Source organism: Argopecten irradians, chromosome 16 (genome assembly GCF_041381155.1).
Source record: "Argopecten irradians isolate NY chromosome 16, Ai_NY, whole genome shotgun sequence".
Classification (NCBI taxonomy): domain Eukaryota; kingdom Metazoa; phylum Mollusca; class Bivalvia; order Pectinida; family Pectinidae; genus Argopecten; species Argopecten irradians.
In genome coordinates this window covers 18,239,319-18,259,918 of record NC_091149.1, presented here as the reverse complement: position 1 = coordinate 18,259,918, position 20,600 = coordinate 18,239,319, and the positions used below count along the sequence as shown (strand labels likewise).

The following is a 20,600-nucleotide window of genomic DNA, read 5'->3' as shown; positions in this document are numbered from 1 at the left end:
CTATATAATTAGTAATTACGGCACATTTTTTTCCTGATTTATATCTTAAATGAAAGTCATTCTCTAAATATGGTAATTGCAATAATATTGTCCAACAAGCTTTTTTGCGAGATAACTTTATAATAATAAAAAAGGAAAACTACAAAATTGATATATGAACAGAGTACAAAAAAAATTTTAACATATACACCACCTGACAAGCAATTCATTAAACATCTTTTTTAAGTTTGATAATAAATGTTTTGAATTATATTTGTATGTCAAGAATTGATAAAAAAACGACTAATGCCCATCATATGACACTATGCCCTGTAAGACTCGATTGATGTGTAATAATGTCATAACATAAATTTCAATTAACAGAAATAAATTAAAACTTAAAAGATGATAAATATAAGATAAAATATACTCTTCGACAACTTGTCCGCTCAGAACGAAAGTATAATATCTTTTCTGTTACAGCATTAATATAATGGAATTTTATATGTCAAGCTTAATCAATATAATTACTTTCACGGCAACAGCAAATCAACAAATATTAATAAGGTGACAGGTACAACTTCATTACCTGAATATATCATATTTTGAAGTAATTTTAAAGATAGAAATATTAACTAATCATATTAGCTTAGATATGTCGATTGACGTAAAATGACCAAAAATAACGTTGAGTAATTTCATTAATTTATAGTAAAGTGTTTCAAAATTCAAAAATGATTCAAGCAATATGTTCATTAAGAATCATTGTAACGCATTTGTTTAAAATCTGATTCAGTGATATTTAAAGTAGTCATTGTTTTATTTCTCTATACATATATCATTAAACATTTATCTTGTTTCGTACATAATTTTAAGTGTCCAAAAGACAATTTCATTACACATAAGTTAATGTTTTGAAATTAAATTAGAATGAGAGCCATAGATCTGCCAATGGGAAATATAGTTATTTACATGTTATAACTGAATAAAAAATATGAAAAAAAAAAAAAAAAATGAAAAAAAATGCATTTTTGTTCGTGCATATTTGCGCCAATGAGAACCTCAAATGGATGAGAATTTATAAACATGATTTAAACTACACTAAGAAATTTAGATTTAAGATTTAAATTGCAGGGAAAATCAAAGTCCTCTCATCACCAACGATACAGTGCTTGATTTATCTACAATATTGCCTTCAGTTTGCGATTTAATCGTCTACAACCCTTACATTTGTCACAATTGTGATGCAGGCCAGAAATTGATTGATGGACAGTTTGATGTTTCTGCAGATTTTTGGGGTTCTTTTTGCTGTGGCTATTTCCCTCTTTTGTAACCTTTCTGCGTGGCGAAGGCAATAGCGAAGTGTGTTCGGTTATCTTGATTCTGTTGCGTTGGTGTGGCACGACATGCCGGGGCTGATTTTCCATAGATTTGGGATGATTCTGGGTAATCCTCGAGTAATTATTATCGTGCACCAGTTGTATGGAAGACTTGTGTTGTTGTTTGTGTTTCACTTGAGGTCGGAATACATTGGCATCACCAACGAATATTTCTCTTGCATAGCCGTTGTCAAGTTTATTAAACGTATTCGCTGATTCCTGTGGATCGCTCGATGTTTTTGGTAAAATCCCCCTAGCTTTAGACACCACAGTATTACCAGACTGCCCATTTACACAATTACAATTGCCTTCCTTTTGAACTGCACAGAAATAACATGGAAGCACAGAATTTCTATACGGTATGACTTTATTTGTAATTACGTCTTGATGAGTGTCGGCCGCCATCCCGTTCGACGGCATCCTAAAATTCGACTGACAGACCGTACCGTCATTTTTTAAACCATGACTTGGAGGATTCAAAGAAAGTTGAATGTTTCCGTTAATCGGTTCATGGTAAGATTCGTTTCGTAAAGGCATTTTTTGGTTTAATACATCCTTGAATTGCTCCAAGTTGAACTGTTCATCTTCGTTTTCTAGAGGGAATGGATCAAACATGTAAGTGTATTCTACCTCTTCTTCGTCCGATAAAACATAATTCCCTTCTCTTGTTTGTGTACTGGCAGTTGTATCTGCAGATCCAGTCTCCACGTCCGATGACTTAGTTTGGTAATTGTTATTGGTTGAACATTCAGTGGTATCTTGATAATTTTCAAACACGGCGAGATTATAGTACATCTGCGTTCCCTTGATATCCTCACGCGGAATAGTCCTTTGATCTGTGTTAGTTACGTCCGCCTGCTGTAAATACATTTCTCCAGGATATTGGGAAGGGTCATGATGTGCTGTTTGGACTAACGTTGCTTGTGCATGTAAGGGTTTTCCATTGTTATTTCCCTGCTGAAGATGATATGCATATCCTTCGTTCAGATATTGTGTCGTTGGTATAATCAACCTATTGATACTACGCGTTGACATGTTTTTCCACCACTGGTGTTTATATCCCTGTATGAAACACTGTTGAACAATAATCGTCTTTACCTCTGGAATATATATCTGAGACTACTCTGAACGCGTCATCCACCAATGGATTCAACATCTCTCTGTCTCTTCAAACATATGTCTGCTATTTGCAGTGCTGTACACATGATATTTTTTTCTGCGTGACATTGCCCGTATTCAGGCAATGGAACGTTACACCCGGTTGGTTGCATAGTAGAGTATCTCTGACCTGTATACTTTATCGGGGGAAACACCGTGTTAACCCAGGCGGTGTTTTTATGTAAGGGCCTGGCATTCCTCGGGGTATTGTGTTCACCCGATGACGTGGCGACATGGCTAAGGCGAAGTTATAGTATATATTGTACACATTATATAATTTTATAAAAAATGTTATTTGGATCATCAATTTTCTATTTAATTTGATCTTCAAGTAATAGACATTAAATGCATGCCCAGACTAATATGTAAATTCCAATGAAACTATTTTTAAACATTATAAAAATATGCCAGATGAATTTGTGCAATTAGCAAGACAGACACAATTTTCATTAAATAGCCCTTTGTAATCATATTTAACCGGTTTTAGATTTCTTTTAGATGATTTTAACATCATGTTATAATTATTAGTCATACTCTGCGCTAGTTCTATCAAAAATTAAAAAACAAATTATGACTCTACAATGAAATGGAGATGAAGATAAAAATCTATACACAAAGAAATAGGGTTAAGGGTTTAGGCATTTACCAACAATAAAATGGAGGCATGGATTCAGGTATTTACCCACAATGAAATGGTGTTATGATTTATGCATTTACCAACAATAAATGAGGGTAATGATTAAGGCATTCATTAACATTAAATGAGGGTATGTATAAAACCATTTACCCATCAATGGAATTAGGATATGGATATCGGCATTTACCCCCAACGAAATGAGGGTATAGTATGTATTTAGGCATTTACCAACAATGGAATGGGGGTATGGATTTAGGCATTTACCCACAATGAAATGGGGTTATGGATTTAGGCATTTAGCAACAATAAAAATGGTGTTATGATTTAGGCGTTTACCCACAATGAAATGGTGTAAGGATTTGGGCATTTACCAACAATAAAATGGGGTAAAGTTTAAGATATTTACCCACAATGAAATGGGATTATGATTTAAGGGTTTACCCACTATGAAATTTGGTAAGGTTTTAGGCTTTTACCAACAATAAAATAGGGTTAATTTTTAGGCATTTACCAAAAATAAAATGGGTTATGATTTAGGCATTAATCCACAATTAAATGTGGGTATAGATTTAGGCATTTCCCAACAATAAAATGGGGTTATGATTTAGGCTTTTACCAACAATACACACGGACATGGGGGTAAGGGTTAAGGCATTTACCAATAATAAAATTTGGGTATGGAATTAGGCGTTTACCCACAATGAAATGAGGATATGGATTTAGGCATTTACCCAACAATGGAATGAGGGTATGGATTAAGGCATTTACCCAACAATGGAATGAGGGTTTGGATTAAGGCATTTAACCAACAATAGAATGAGGGTTTGGATTAAGGCATTTACCCAACAATAAAATGAGGGTATGGATTCCGGCATTTACCAACAAATGAAATGGGGGTATGGATAAAGGCATTTACCCAACAGTGGAATGAGGGTATTGATTTAGTCATTTAGCAACTATAAAATGGTGTTATGATTTAGACATTTACCCACAATGAAATGGGGGTAAGGATTTAGACATTTACCAACAATAAAATGGGGTAAAGTTTTATATATTTACCCACAATATAACGGTGTTATGATTCAGACATTTACCAACAATAAAATGAGGGTATGGATTAAGGCATTTACCCAACAATGGAAATACGATACGGATTAAGGCATTTAACAACAATAAGATGAGTTATGATTTAGGCATTTTTACACAATGAAATTGGGTTATGGTTTTAGGGATTTATCCATAATGACTGGGGAAAGGTTTAGGGCATTTAACCGCAATTAAACAGGGGTAAGGATTTATGCATTACAATCAAATTGGGTAAGGTTTAAGCATTTAACCACTATGAAATTGGGTCATGATTTAGGCATTTATCCACTATGAAATGGGATTATAATGTAGGCATTTACTCACAAATGGGGTAAGAGTTGTAGCATTACATAGTGCTATTTTTGTCCATTCCGTCCCATCATATCTATTCAACTTTAATATTCGTATCTCAGTATTATGTGACATGCACAAACGACTAAACAATAACGATAAAATAAATAGTTTGTATATCTAGTTAATCGATAGGACTATTTTATCTACTGCTTTTATGTAGTCGGTTGTCCATGACAACATACCGGAAATATACCGCTCAGTATTCCCCGCCAAATCATAGGCTGTACAATCGACTGATATATTTCTCTATGCAGACGTATAAATTTTATTTGCATGCTTTATTTTTACCTATTTTCTTTTTTAAAACGATAATGACTACTTTAAATGTAATTATAAGCATTGATTGTTATATTTTGACATGCACTGGTGTTTTACATACATTGGGTGTTTTAGCATATCTAACGCGCACCACTGGATATGCTAGAACACCCAATGTGTGTTACACACCAAATGCATGTCAAAAATATGACAACCAATGCTTAAGTAAATTACTTCATTATTTATAAAAAATGCTTGCAACATATCATTTAGAACGTAGTACGTACCCGGCCTACTATACCTTTCGGCCGGGTACGAATTGGTTCCTATGTGTCGTAGTGGAGCACTGCCTCCGAAAATCACTCGGGTACAGTTTTCTATACTTTTTTGTCGGTTTTCGATTATCTTATGAGTAAACATGCATTTACATATTATTTTTGTCCAAACCAAACATAACTACCATTCTTTATATCTACCGTACTGCTCACAAGACGTCAAATTCACAATTTGTGGACTTGCCGTATAAATTCCCATCAGAAAGACCTTCATATGTATTATGTAAAAAAATAATGCCTCGATGAGAATTTGATATTTATGTGGTTCAGTTATATTGCCGAGTAGTTAAGCAATATCAAACAAGTACGATATAATGCAAACAGTTTTATAATGGTTTGCATAATCATTACTTTGCTCCATTAGCAGTAATAGGCACCAATTGTAGCTCTAAAGACGACATCATTTTCTTTTGAGCTACAATATTTCAGCTACGTATCATTTAATTCACCCTCTACAGGAACGCTAATGTGTCCTGAACACATGATATGGTTATTATTTTAGCATGGTTCTCAATATCTTTTGGAGTTATGAAGTCATAGACAAAAAACTGACATGCTTATTCATAGACGCGTTTTTTCAGTTGTGACGCAATGATATCTTAGCAAATATCTTAATTTGGCCTATGACTGCGCCCTTTTAAAAAAAAAATCACACATGAAAAAAAAATTATATTCTGTAATCTACTCTTCTATGTAACTGCATATTTTGATGAACAATATATAAGCAGTTGCTTATTTTAGGTCACGGAATTTAAATGTTTACCTAACTCACCTAATTCAGATGTACCCCTACCTGACCAGCTATATTTACCTGGTGCATTATTTGGACTTGACCTGAATCGCTCAGTCGAGAAACCAGATCACTATATTACACCGACTATGTGATCACATGTTTACTACCCTATATTCAAAACGAACCCTGTCTATCTTTAAAGGCCCGCTACGTTCAGTAGTTTTAAGATAACGTGAAAACAAAGCACGAGTTCTTGTGGTTACATGTTCATTAAGTCGGCGCCGGGGCAAATGAGACAACCCGAGTTATGCAAATTTTAATGTTAAATATGATTATTTTTATATAAAATTGTTCACGAAGTGGTGATAAGTGTAGCTCTAACGGTAAGCTAAAAAATTTAGGTTTCTACAAAATGATCATAATCATTGCTTTAAAGATTAAAATTAGTTTTGATCAAGTTGTGTACGCTTCACTACAGAGCTTACCATACTTTACAGATAGCCCACAGACGATAATCGTATCAGCAGTAAAATGAAAGACTGTGAACATATATTAGAAGCAGCCAGTCGGGTGGGGATGTTTCGTATTTGGTGTTATACATAGCACCACCAAACAAGCCGGCTGTTCTAGTCATAGAGCTACAAGTGAAACTGTCTATAATGACCACTCAGGTTATAGAGGAAACATAATCGTTATAATCATTATACATGGGTAGAATTGTCATTAGTTATTTGGATCTCAGGAAAAATGATTTTAACGAGCATGTGGTTTTTAAATAGAGGTGGACGCTAAGGCAGGTTTTACTGCATATAGTCGTCATTAATCGACCCAGTTCAGCCCCGCCATAATAGAATACAAGATAGAGTGATGCTTATACTTAGTTGTTTGATTGGTCAGTATCGGATATGCAGGTATGATTTCATATTTATATGTTGTTGGGTTTTTTTTTTAATTTTTTTATTGGCGTTGATTGCAAAATATTAAATTTTATACATTTTACATCGATTGAGAAACATGTCATATAACTTATAACATGTTAAAAAAAATTGGTCCGGATGCAAATGTGCAAGGGGCCTTAAAGTGGTGGGAGACTGGAGTCCCCGGAGAAAACCCACATATTCGGGCTTGAAGTGACATTGTAAGAATACTGTGTTAAATACATACCCTGTTGGTATTCCTTCTAGGCCGGGGATAACACGACATTTGGATTCAACTTGCGTTGTAAATAGACATACTGAAAGACAGAAGAGAAATTAAATCATTAAGTTAACTTATAATTTGATTAATTTTGTCGAATTTTTATAACTATACATCCTTAATGCAATTAAGATATGTAAGATATATGCTTATGATGATATCATTACACCTTATTTGCATCTGCATACAGTTAACAAGACTATTATTGATTATTAGTGATTATTGGATATGGAATTTATTTCACATTTTTAAGTAAGTGTCTGTCTTTCGTTATTTTTAGATAATAACACACCCGTGTGAAATAAATTAAATATCCGATAACCATTTGATGTATCACATCTGTTCTATATATCATAAAAGCTGGTGTAAGGCACAGCCCCAATTATAATTATCTTCTTGTAGTGTAAACAAAATTAAAATTAATTAATCAATAATAATTAATCAGTTAGTGCTCAGTGTTCTTGATCTACATGTCTAGGACATGCTGTTTGTGGTGTTGCTCTTTTCACACTATAGATGCGTTAACTGAACCTGTATATATACAAGGCCTACATAAATATTCTAATGTGAAAGATGTACTAATCAGGAAAAGTCTATTATAGGCCAAGCCTGTTGTCTAATCTAGTGTTGTTAATATATAATATACCATCTTGTATGAATAAATGTAATACTTTTGTTATTTTGAAATGAAATGTACTAATCAACAGATGGAACAGGCACTGGGTGTTTTACGATAATATGACTGAAGGCAAGGCCTTAAAGAGCACAGCCAGCTTTTTCAGAAACCATTAATTATGCACTGTTAAAAAGTCCAATTTATGGGGGAAACGGAGCCTATTCACCTTCTATCATTGTCCCAAAACTCCCATTTAAGAAGTATATCCACATAAGAGAAGGGATAATTTTTTATTTTCGTAACAGATATTCCGTTTTTGGTCAGCTGATTATATTGGAAGGTGGTCTATCACTTGAATGCTTGCAAATAAATATAATGAGCTGACTTCAAAGTATCGCATTCACGCTGATAGGATTTTTGTACAGTGGGTAAAAAAAATGGCGGCCGCAAACCAAAGCTGCCAGTGTGTAGGATTGAATTTTGAAAATTGAGTTTTTTCTTATATTTTCATGTATGTGTTACCTTAGAAATGCTGCGCCCTTATAATAATTTATCATCTCTAATGTCTCATATAAAACAGCCTTATTATGATTTCAAAGAGAAGCCATAAGTGTGGATTTCACTGGTATAATGCACAACATGAACAAAATGCATTAATCAATTTCACTGACATGCTGCATATGTATCAAGTGTATAAATCATAATATTCACAAACATTTCAATTCTGACATACGGAAATAATTCAAAGAAGTTATAAAAAAAAACACTATATTTTCAGATTTACCTGTACATGTACTATATTTTACGTTTTTGCATTTTGATATTACGTTTTTAATACTTCTTTGCGAAATATTTGAATTCGCGTTTGCGACATTTCGATGAAATGTGTATCTCGCTACAATAAAGCGGTGTATAGTCTTTCTATCCCGTTTTTGCATATTACAGAGTTAGCTCCCTTAAGGGTAGGTATCCATTGTAACGTCATTATTTTGTGAACGGAATTCCGAGAAGAATGACGTTACACTCGCAATGACATGATATACCCGCAACGATAGATAACTCTGTAATATGTAATACAGAATGAAATCTTATTTCATTTTGTTTAGCTTCATCTAAAAATATAAACATACATCACGTAATAGATTACCCTTAAATGATAATATACTATTTAAAGAATGTGATATCACGTCCGACATTATATTTCTTATTTATTATATAGATAATTCGTTTTAATAAGTATATAAATCAATCACAATCAACTCATTATATGGTAAGGACATTCCGATTGGCTGGGCGGTCGATTTCATTATAACATGGACATGATGATTGGCTAAGCTGAATCTTTAATTCTTCCGTGATGAACATTACAAACGTGACGTATTAAATTCTTGTCACTTCAAACAAACCTTTTTGGTGGACATTTTGGCATTTGCATGTCAATACATATGCTTTCTAAATCGTTCTAGAATTAATAACATAATACCTATGATATTTGCATTTACCAATCAGGTCTCGATTTCTAAATGAATTTTTGACAATATAGACATACGCAGACATACAAATAACCAAATAAGGACAAGGTTAACTTTGTAATGTAATATCACAATATATAAATATTTTCTTTCCAGCAGTCAAAAATGTTCCTGGTTCACCTAGTTCAAGTGTCAATACAGTGGCAGTCATAAAAATCACGGATGAATGCATTAAATGTTTAATACTGCTTTTCCTATAGAGGAAGTCTTGTTTAAATCAGCTAATTAATTTGAAGTTATTAACATGTATTTTAAAGACTTAATCCATCAGAATATATTATCTCTCCCACTTATCAAACTTCTATATTTAGGCCCATTACAGAATGGCTTTGTTATTGACACACAATATTAATATATTATCTCTCCCACTTATCAAACTTCTATATTTAGGCCCATTACAGAATGGCTTTGTTATTGACACAATATTAATTACTAAGGCATATGCATATGACATCTGCGAAATACTAGTAGTATATTTCCACTCATATTCGATTATTTATATTTCTTCCTTACATCTATAAATACGCTATGTTCCTCTACAGCTGCTGTTTAAATGCCAATGATTTGATTGGCTGGATAATTTGGTCCTATTAACTGCCATGTTCATACAAAGGACAGCCTTTCCTATCTGCAATGTGTTGCGTGTTATTGCGTATAGTATTTCAGGAATACAAAACCAAAAATATACCAAATACAAAATCAATTTTATCCTTTCAAATAGGATTCAGAAACAAGTTTATTATTAAACTCATACACACGCGTCCCCTTAGCAGAGTGGGTAACAGACAAGTATGCGATGGAAGGAAAGAAAATTCAATAATGTAATTAATATAATATGTATTGTATTAATTATATAAGTGTATTTTTTGTTTTGATAGGCCCATCGACAGTCAGGGTGATTAAGGTACTAACTTCAAGTTTAAAAAAGAACAATGGTACATATATACTTAAAAACTAGGTAAAAACTAGAAACGTGCGTTATAAAATATATTCGGTGTTTTTATAGGATGTTTTAAAAGGTTGTGAGTGGTAAACTAGTCTGCAATCCAATCACCATACCTTCTCTCTACCTTATACCACACGTATCATGTCAATATTATCACTGATAGTTACTAATTAGACTTAATAATTTTATTCCTATCCGAATCCGACGCAAACCTTATCAAATAATCGTGTGTGTTGCTTTCTATTTGTTTGTTTGTTTTTATCTTTTACTTAATGTCTCCAAGTCTTACTTGACCTTTATAACAGAGGTTACCAAGGTCATTATGGTCCGTCATTAACTCCTTTGACATTCAAAAAAAGAATATCCACCTCTTGATGTATTTGGAATATTAGTCCATGTCAATAAAATTTTGGTTTCTAATTCATGAATATCCCAGATTGGGTGTTACACAATACAATGTAATTGACGCTTGTAATATCATAGAAGAGAAAAGACAAATTCAGTGTGGTGTTTCAGTGACATAGCACTATATAAAGGACCAGGGTTCCACTATACCTATACCAGAAAGCACAACACGAATATACCGCAGTCTCCCAAATCACGCACAACGTACTTCATACATACTACACCGCATACATGGGAGGCCGTCCTTATATGACCATGGCTGTTAATAGGACGTTAATGAATCAAGCAAACAAAACTCAATACATGCGGAATAAACTTTTTCAGATGTCTGCTATGCGTTTTCACTGTTTTGTTGAGTAGATGTAATATTGGTAAACGTAAACCGTGAGTTTTTTATAAGTAAGTCAAAGGTTAATTATGACAAGTCAGATGCTACGGGGTCCCTGTAAGACTAGACAGCTACTCATATAAAATGCCATCTTATTTCACAGCAACACGACCGACATGTTGTCGTAGCTTTCTACATTTTAGTCTTTTTATTCTCAGTCATAATTGACCTACATTTAAAAACGATTAGTATGTAATAATGATTGTCTCGTAAATTTCTTCTGGGTTTCAACGTAGCGGAATTGCTAATAAACTTATTAGGTAAGAGGCGCATGTATAACAATAATTAATTCAAGATGATAAATGTGTACTGTGAATAAATGATTATTCCATAATAGCCCGTTGTTAGTTTTGAAGAAATATTCAGTTACGAAATGAAACATTAATACATCATATTTGCAGTTGCGATGTGAATGTGACAACATGATATCTTTAAACGAATATATTATGGGTGGACACCATGGTGATATCTTCTTTAAAGCTAGTCAATGTCGATGGTTTAATTTGGTTAACAAGATTTCACGTCCTATTAACAGACAGTGTCATTAGAGAACGGCATCCCTGTGTGTGTCTGATGATATATGTTTTGGAAGGCTGCGGTAAATATTCATGTTGAGTTCCATCGTTGAAGTATGTCACATATATATAATTATCTGAATTGTTTGTCTGGTTAAACTAACGTCCTATTAACAGACAGGGTCATTGGAGAACGGCATCCCATGAGAACAATGTGTTTTGGAAGGCTGCGGTATTTATACTTGTTGTGTCTCATGGTAAGAAAGGAACATTTGTCTGCTCAAACTTGAAATTCAATATTTATCTTGTATGGTCAAATCTGTCTATTAAGGGCACCAAAATGGCCTTGATACTGAAGTCTCCTTTATAGAAGGTTTGACTGTAGTTTCTCGGTCCGACAAAACGTAAATATTATTTGCATACATTCCTCACCTGAAATCCGTTTTAATTATGCTATTGTGTAAGGGAAATGTCATATTCAAAGATGTCGTGAGTTGATTTTTTAAAATAATTACCTTGAGAACAATGTGCATTAGTCATCAAAATTAATTGGTGTTGATTGCAAAATAAATAAAAATATACATCAGTGTATAAATTCTTCAAAATTTAACATAAATTCATATTCCCTACCCTTGTTGCTATGATTGTTCATGATTTGCGTTAAAACAAAATACATGTATGGCTTAGTATTTTCTTCAGCATGTCCTGACATTTATGACCGGTATACATTGCCATTTTACAGCTGTACATTGAGATCTATTTCGCAATATTACTGGTAGAATGTCAAAGGTCGAGCCAGGAAAACGTGTATACATGTCGTATTGAAAGACAGAATCACGACACAGCTACGGAGAGATTTAACGTGACACGAAATATGCTAATTGTGATGTTAATTAAACACTCCTATCAGTGTATTGCTAAAACAATCCAGTTTTTTTCTTTTGTTAAAGTTTGATTGTATTATAGCGAATGTTGACCCACTGTGCCCAGAAGTGACAATCATGACTGTCCACTGTCTTGACCTTAGTTGAATTAATGAATTATTCAATATTCATGTTATTCCTTGTGGCCCATCATTGGATCAAGTATGTTCTGTTTTAAAAACTAATGAACACCCATTTGATTCATTTGTGACTTTTATTGAGCATTGACGCAAATTGGGGTAATTTTTTTAACAGGAAATTATCAGGAAAATACAGAAAATAATAAAAAATATTTTTTGTGTGATAATTAAATTAATATTTAACTTATTTATCACTTTTTAGACTACGTGACTCCATTAAAATTCATTTTTGTTTCGAATAAGATTGATACCCTGAAAGTGATACACAATTTGGATTTAAAGCATCCGTGTTTACAAACTTTCATATTTCTCACGATTTATATAAAAGAACCTTGCATATAACTTGTGGCTTGACATAAATTATGTATATATTAAGTAGATAAAAGATCTGACATCTTCCATTTAAGTGTCAAGTTCTGGTGACCTCTCTGACTGGCCAATCAAATTGCTACTTTAAGATTTCTTGACAGGAGTGAAATAGTTTGCCGAGCTATCAGAAGTATTAGTCATTTCGCCCAGTAAACACAATATAGTTACATGCGTATAATGCTGTTACAAAATGACCTAAACTATGAACTGAATGGAGTACTTGCTGTTTACAGATCACCAGAAAGTGAGCTCTAGTGTAATGCATGTTGCTAGATCATATACGACACGAACTGAAAATCATGATCTATATTTCAACCAGAGTGTGACCTTCACCTATGTTCATTATTGACTGACAGGAAGACCAATGAACTAATAGGAAGCATACTTATAAATTCTGAAGACCTACAGATGTAAATATGTTTCAGCCATGCAACGAATTTCCAATATACGCTTACTTATTGAACTGCATAAAGGAAAAAGAAAACAAGAACCATGCTATGTATATTGTATGTAGAGTGTGTTAAGGGAGGTTGTGGTTTTTTCTTGCTGTGTCTCCTTGCGATAGTGAAAACTTTTCCCCCATTTCATAATAGTAATTCACTGAAACATACTAACTAATAGAAAACCCAAACCTAAACAGTACACAGACAACGACAAAACCGTCGTCTCACTCCTATTCTGCTGAGGGAATGGAAACTAACAATTCATTCGATTATGTGTTTAGGGGAGGGAAAGAACACAGCTTTTGAATTAGACAAATTTTACAAGATTTACCTGCACGAAATTCATAAATATGTATAGCGGAAATTGCACGTTATGGACACATAAAACAGACATAAATGTCAGAATAATATAATTTTCAGAAAAAGAAAAACACACCTTCACAACATCATCTGCACATGGTAATAACAATTTATCATACCTTTACACTTTATGCTAACATGTGAAGAGTTTGTTCGCGTGAAACATACGATAATTTTACAATGTAATTGATTTCGTGGTTCAGAAAATTCAATGTTGCTGTAAGTCCTCTTGGGCCTGGTTGAGATGACCGTACTTTATACATTGATCTGGTTGGTATTGCTTAAACAAAAACGGGTCTGTCGTCACTATGACCCGAAGTGATAAATCTATTATACACAAAGATGTCATGTTACGTTCTCGTTCACCATTTATCAGTGTTAAATAGACTTATATCGTATACATACTAAAAACTGCCATAAATGATGTTACTAAATCATATACACTGGCACTGTCATAAATAAATCCTTATTTTATCCTTTAATGCTGTCAAAAGTGGATAAATACTACATAATACCTTAACAATTCATTGTTTTTTCGGGCTTGGTTCATTATATTTTGGTTAAATTTCACATTGATTAATGTCATTTTAGGACCTCCTTTTTATACGAAGTGTTGCATATGATTGTTGTTTGGGGGGGGTAGGCTGCAGCATGTTGTCGCAGTGGTGCAATGCTGCGAATCTTGATCTTAAATCCATCACGGAAACTTGTGGGTGTTTGGATTAATGGGATAACAACCAGTGATATCTTAGTACGGCCTCTCGTGTATTGAATCTTATGGTAGGTTCAGGTATAATAGTGTTGTGTCTCTTTGCGATAGTAGAAACTATTGTCCATTTTATAGTGTTATCTCACTGAAACATACCACCATAATCACCAGGCTACACACTCTATTGCTTATCCAAACAGACGAAAAGCAAATGTATGAACGTCCAACATCACAGAACACTGGAATTTGAAATATATACCTGAAATTTCATTCCCAATGCCATTCGTAATACTCCATTTATAACCAAGTCAGCAAATTCCGTCCTCTCTTTAAATGCATTATACTTAACCATGAACGATCACTTTGCTTTTCCGATAGCCTCCATCGCGCGTGATGCCAGTTGAAGACAAGTAGTTAAATTTTATTTAAATTGTGAAATGTAAATTCTAATTCATAACTAAATTTCAAAATTGATTTATTTCAATCCCACCAGTCCAACATCAATAGAAAGCATAATGACTGGTTCAGAGCCTTTTGGCCTGTTAAGCGATGCTCATTAGATAAAGTATAACGAAGAACGGATCAAACAGTATGTGTTCATGTTTAATGGAGGTCTGATTTATATTTGTATTAACATCACCTAATTCTTATTATAAAATTTATCATATGCGTGCATGTTACAAATCGACAATATACTGTTTTATTTGTCAATTAATAGATTGTAGACCAACTTGTTTTCTTTTTCTCGGTGACTTAATGTCGCGTGTTCATTCATAACGATTTTTTAAAATAATTTTCGCATATCATATGGGTTTCTTGATTCCTGTTCGCCTGCGAAGTTAAACCTCACGCAAAATAGTTTGGTTTGTATTTTATTATAATAAATGAAATATACATATATAAAAAAAACCTGGTTTGTGTGTGAAGTGCACATACATGTCATTGTATATATAATCTTGTATCCAATCTTGGATCTTGAAATATACGTTTTGAACTTTTGGGTAAACTTTTTCTCAATAGAATGTTTCGTACGTCGATACGATAATTCTCATGTAATAATAAAACACTGCTAAATTAAATGACAATTTCCATTAATATGAGTGGTGAATGCATTTGCGAAATGGAAGTAAATATAAATATTGGAATAAGCTTACCTAAAACGAAGAATAAACACAGCGCCCCCATCGTAAGTCGTCCGCCGTTTGTACCTGTATGGGAAACAATTGCATACAAAGCGATATAAGACATAAGAGTGTGACTATCTTAATTACCTCTAGATAGGTAATATGCAAATTAGATATTCCACGTCACCACAATGAAGGGAGACACTATGTTATAGAAGCTACAAAGAGACGGGGAAAGTCATGTACACCAGTTTACACTATATTATACATTGACAAAGAGTTATGGGGCCCTATGATAAAGGCAATTAATCCCGTGAAAACAAATGCGTGACATTTTTTATTAATAAGTGTGGTACGAATTCATAACGTTGTACGGCTAAACGTAACCAAAGGTGAGCCTAATTAAAACAGTGTATGACTACATATCTAGAGTGTAAAATTAGCAAACCCTCGTCTTTTAAGTGAATTACGCATCTCCACTTAGGATCATAAGTAATTAGCATGACACCTGATATTAAGTTGCGATTTTAACTTTACTGGTATGTTAAATATATCAATGTGTCATCACCATAGGTATGTATTTATCCTTTTAAGGATTTGTATATAATATGTTTTTGGTCGACAAAAAATGTGATATTAAAATCTCACTTTTTCATAACAATTACCCAACAGTTATCCGATATATGATTTCATGATTGTATTCCTTCTATAATACAATGATTTGAACTAACACATATAAGAGATACTTTTATCCCCTTACTTTGTCTGAGTACCAATTTTTCGTATAAGGTGTATTTCCTAATGGTAATCTACCACATTTATAGATAAACATTGCTATCAAAGGCGTTCTCAAAAGGAAAAATGTACTATTTTTGGTTGAAGAGAACTACTACAAACTACATAATAACAAAACTATGGAAAAAACACCTTACTTCATTATACGCATAGTGCATTATACACATATAAGAAACATCTTAAATGAAACTTGACGTCTCACTTTTGGCCTTAGTGGAACGCTCGTCACTTTGAAGAAGGTTCTGTCACCTGACCACGACACACCATAGTCTATACAAGTGGTACATATATGTATTTTCTGCTCATGCGTAAGGAGTAGGACGACTGGTTCGTCCATTGTCAGTATAATGTGACCGGGTAGGGTGTGTTGTATGGTGTCATCAGCGATATGTTTCGCTTATATAGCACTATACAAAGGGCAAAAGTTCCACTATCTACGAAGACACATCACGAATATATCACAGCCTCCCAAAAATGCATATGACACTTTACACACATACACAGACGACTGTTCTTAATAGACTCTAGCTGTTAAAAGGACGTAAATAAAATCAAATATAGTAGAACTCTTGCACGATTTACAGTGCTATATCACTGAAGCATGCTTCCGAAGACACACATGGCTATCAATAATGCACCCACAAAATGGAAATATTAATAACTTTCAAATAACACTGGATCTTACAGCTGCGAAGTCGTGTTGTCAATAATTTATTTGAATATCTCTACTGTATATGAGACGGTTATCGAAAATCAAACAACAAACTAATCATGTCGCCTGTTCATACTCGTATCATTTATAATATACCACTATTGGAAAAAAAATTAATTCGTTTAAATTATGAAATATGATCAATGTTTCTACGTAAAATACTTCAATAATTTAATTTTAGCTATTGTTTACTTTTTATTTCATTTCTTATTTCCAGTTTTGTTGTTGCGTAGGGCACCAGATTAATAACATTGACTGACGACATGACATTATGAGATAACAGTACACTGTAAAACAAAAGATCTAAATTACTACGTTCGTATTTATAAATCTGTGGAAGAAAGTTATTTCTCACATAGCTAGCCATGTAAGATAGAGTTGTCCCATGAAAGACAGCTATGTAAGATAAATGTATCTTACATAGCTGTGACGTCACAATTGCCGAACAATCAGATGACGTCATATCAGCCAAAGTTGACGTCATTTTTCTTCTATTTCGATTGATTTGCCGGATTTATTTACCATTTCATTTGTTTAATTTGCATTTCAAACCGTTTTACCTAAGATTTCTTGTTTATATTTATTAATATAAACCAAACTTTGATGAGCTCTTTCGAATGGCGTTCTTATTTTTAAAATCGATCAATTATTTAAGAAGTTAAGATTTTGTCACAAAATGGCTGCCTCACCTTTCGTGCAAGTAACTCGACAAGCAATGTGAGAAAATAACTCTTTCATATGTAAATTATGTAGGATAGAACTATTCCACCCTCGGCAAGCCTCGGTTCTGACCCAAAATTCTGTACCCTCGGGTGGAATAGTTCTATCCTACATATGTACATATGAAAGAGTCATATAATCTGTGTCCATTACATATATGATTTGTGAAATTGATTGTGCTCATTTATGCTGTTTATGGCAAGCCTCGGTTCTGACCCAAAATTCTGTACCCTCGGGTGGAATAGTTCTATCCTACATATGTACATATGAAAGAGTCATATAATCTGTGTCCATTACATATATGATTTGTGAAATTGATTGTGCTCATTTATGCTGTTTATGGCTCATATAACCAACAGCATTAACATACCATTTCATTAAAAATCACATATGTATAAGAATATATGTATGCAAAGGAATAGAAATATGATATTATAAAGTGTCAATCTTAACGTTATTAAAATATTATTGATAAACTATTAATCAATCATTTCCAAACTTAATATCAAATATTAAAATGGTAAAACGTTTGGTCTATTTATACCATAATACATAATGTTAATACAAAAGTTATTGAATTTCTTATTGATAAAATGTTAAGCATTCCCTAACTGTATTAATTATGAAGATGATAAAGTTCTTGTCTATTTATAATACTCCGATGAAAACGTTAAACTCCAGCATGATAATTTTCGTGTATGATTTCGCAATTGTCCTGGTAAATAACCTAATGCATATGTATGAGTACTGTTACAACGTAGATATATAATGATGTACCAGTTAATTAAAACCTGCCTTATCAACTTCAAGGACAAAACTGTTACAAAATAGAAATACGATGTACCAATTAATTAAAACTTCCCTTATTGCCTTCAAGGACAAAAATGTTACAAAATAGAAACATGATGTACCAGTTAATTAAAACCTACCTTTAATTAGTTTTCAGGGCAAAAATGATACGAAATAGAAATATGACATACCAGTTAATTTAAACCTGCCTTATTGCCATCAAGGAAAAAAACGTTACAAAATAGAAATAGGATGTACGAGTTAATTAAAACCTACCTTAATGCCTTCAAAGACAAAAATATTACAAAATAGAAACATGATATGTACCAGTTAATTAAAACTTACCTTATTGCCTTAAAGGACAAAAATGTTACAAAATAGAAACACGATGTACCAATTAATTAAAACTTACCTTATTGCCTTCAAGGACTATAATGTTACAAAATAGAAATATGATATGTACCAGTTGATTAAAACTTTCCTTATTGCCTTCAAGGACAAAAATGTTTCAAAATATAAATATGATGTACCAGTTAATTAAAACTTACCGTATTACCTTCAAGAACAAAACCAGTTAGTTATAAATCCAGCTTATCACAGTCTTTCCTTATTGGGACTGACAATATAGCTATAATAGAAACACGCGTATTGCTTTAACATTACGCATTGTATGAGCTTGCAGTGATAAGCTTGGTTAGCTTTTTCTTCCAATGTTGGAATTACGCATATATGTACAGGTAGACCATATACGGTACTGAACATTTCATAGAAAGATTTACTGTTAAACACTTAGGTAAAACATTTATAAACTAATAAAAATTAATGGAAAAAAAAATTGAAAACAATCAAAGTATATATTTTTAAATGTAAATATGTAATCTCTTGAACCTTTTATTAATGAAAAAAATACAATAATAACAAAACCATATCTTTTACAGCATGCTACACATAACCAGATATATTTTTTTATGGTTTAATGCAAATATGTACCTAAATTAACCTAAAATTCTATGAAAATACGATTTTTTGCACTATCAAAAATCGACTAGATAAGCTAACGGTCCATCGATGTTGTCTGTCCAGCTGACCTTTGACCTTTGCACTAACAGTATGACTTGGACCAAGCAGTTGTTTTATGTCGGTTTTACGATAATTATCACGATGCACTTGTCAAGAGAGACACCTCTCCGACGGAAGCGTCGCTGCACAGTCATCGTAATACTCACCTCATAGTAGGTGTATACCTTGACCATTGACATAGCTGTATTGTTCTTATATTAATTACACACTGGAAGATGCACACGGAAGCCTATGTTTATGCATATAAATATTGTTGTGCGTATGTTGACGACAAATCCTTTCTTTCTAAAAAAATAATGAGACTTTAATGACTACTTTAAAACAAACGTATTTTCGTGGAATTTAATGTCGCAATTCCCAGCTGAAAGACTCATTCACGAAGATTTAAAGTTATATGTGCCGTAATTTTCATTTTCATGAATCAAGAAGAGCTTTTATCTCATTCACCACCACAAATTACGAACATTTTAAAAATCCTTACAATGCATAGGTTTTAATTTTACGAGCACAAATAAGAGCTAAAACGGCTTTTGGCAGTACTTGTGGTCTACAATTCCATTCCAATTTTTTACAATTTTCAAAGTAATCTTAAAGTTCTTTCTTCAGATATAATTCCATCTAAACACATACACATATGGCATAAAAACTAAGAATTTTACAGTGCATAAAATCTGTGTTGCAACTTATGTTTATAAGGCATCAAACATGTTTTCTGTTCATTTGATTGATTTCTATACTTGTGTCCGTTACAATTACTTTTTATAGACTCATTTTCAGAACTCCTGTAAGAATGTAAGAATCTAACTATCGTACATTGACCTCGTATGTGACACAAGTGCATCCATTTTGAACATAAGAGACTATTTTTATAACTGGTTGTCACCGAGGACACAACCCATCGAAAAGTGTCAGTTCCAT

At 33.0% G+C, this 20,600-nt stretch overlaps 1 protein-coding gene across 2 annotated transcripts in view; it reads right to left on the bottom strand.

Annotated features, from left to right (window-relative positions):
- LOC138310619 (uncharacterized) overlaps nt 1-19,202 on the bottom strand; it is a 46,492-nt gene extending 27,290 nt beyond the window's left edge. The window contains exons 1-3 of one of the 2 annotated variants that reach the window (XM_069251899.1): nt 19,151-19,202; nt 15,617-15,670; nt 7,084-7,153 (exon numbers count right to left, since the gene is read on the bottom strand). In XM_069251899.1, the coding sequence (XP_069108000.1) occupies nt 7,084-7,153; nt 15,617-15,647 (101 nt within the window). In that variant the 5' untranslated portion in view covers nt 15,648-15,670; nt 19,151-19,202. Of the gene's footprint in view, nt 1-7,083; nt 7,154-15,616; nt 15,745-19,150 lie in introns of those variants that run through there. The other variant, XM_069251898.1, reaches the window with a different exon arrangement.
- Nucleotides 19,203-20,600: the final 1,398 nt, after the last annotated feature.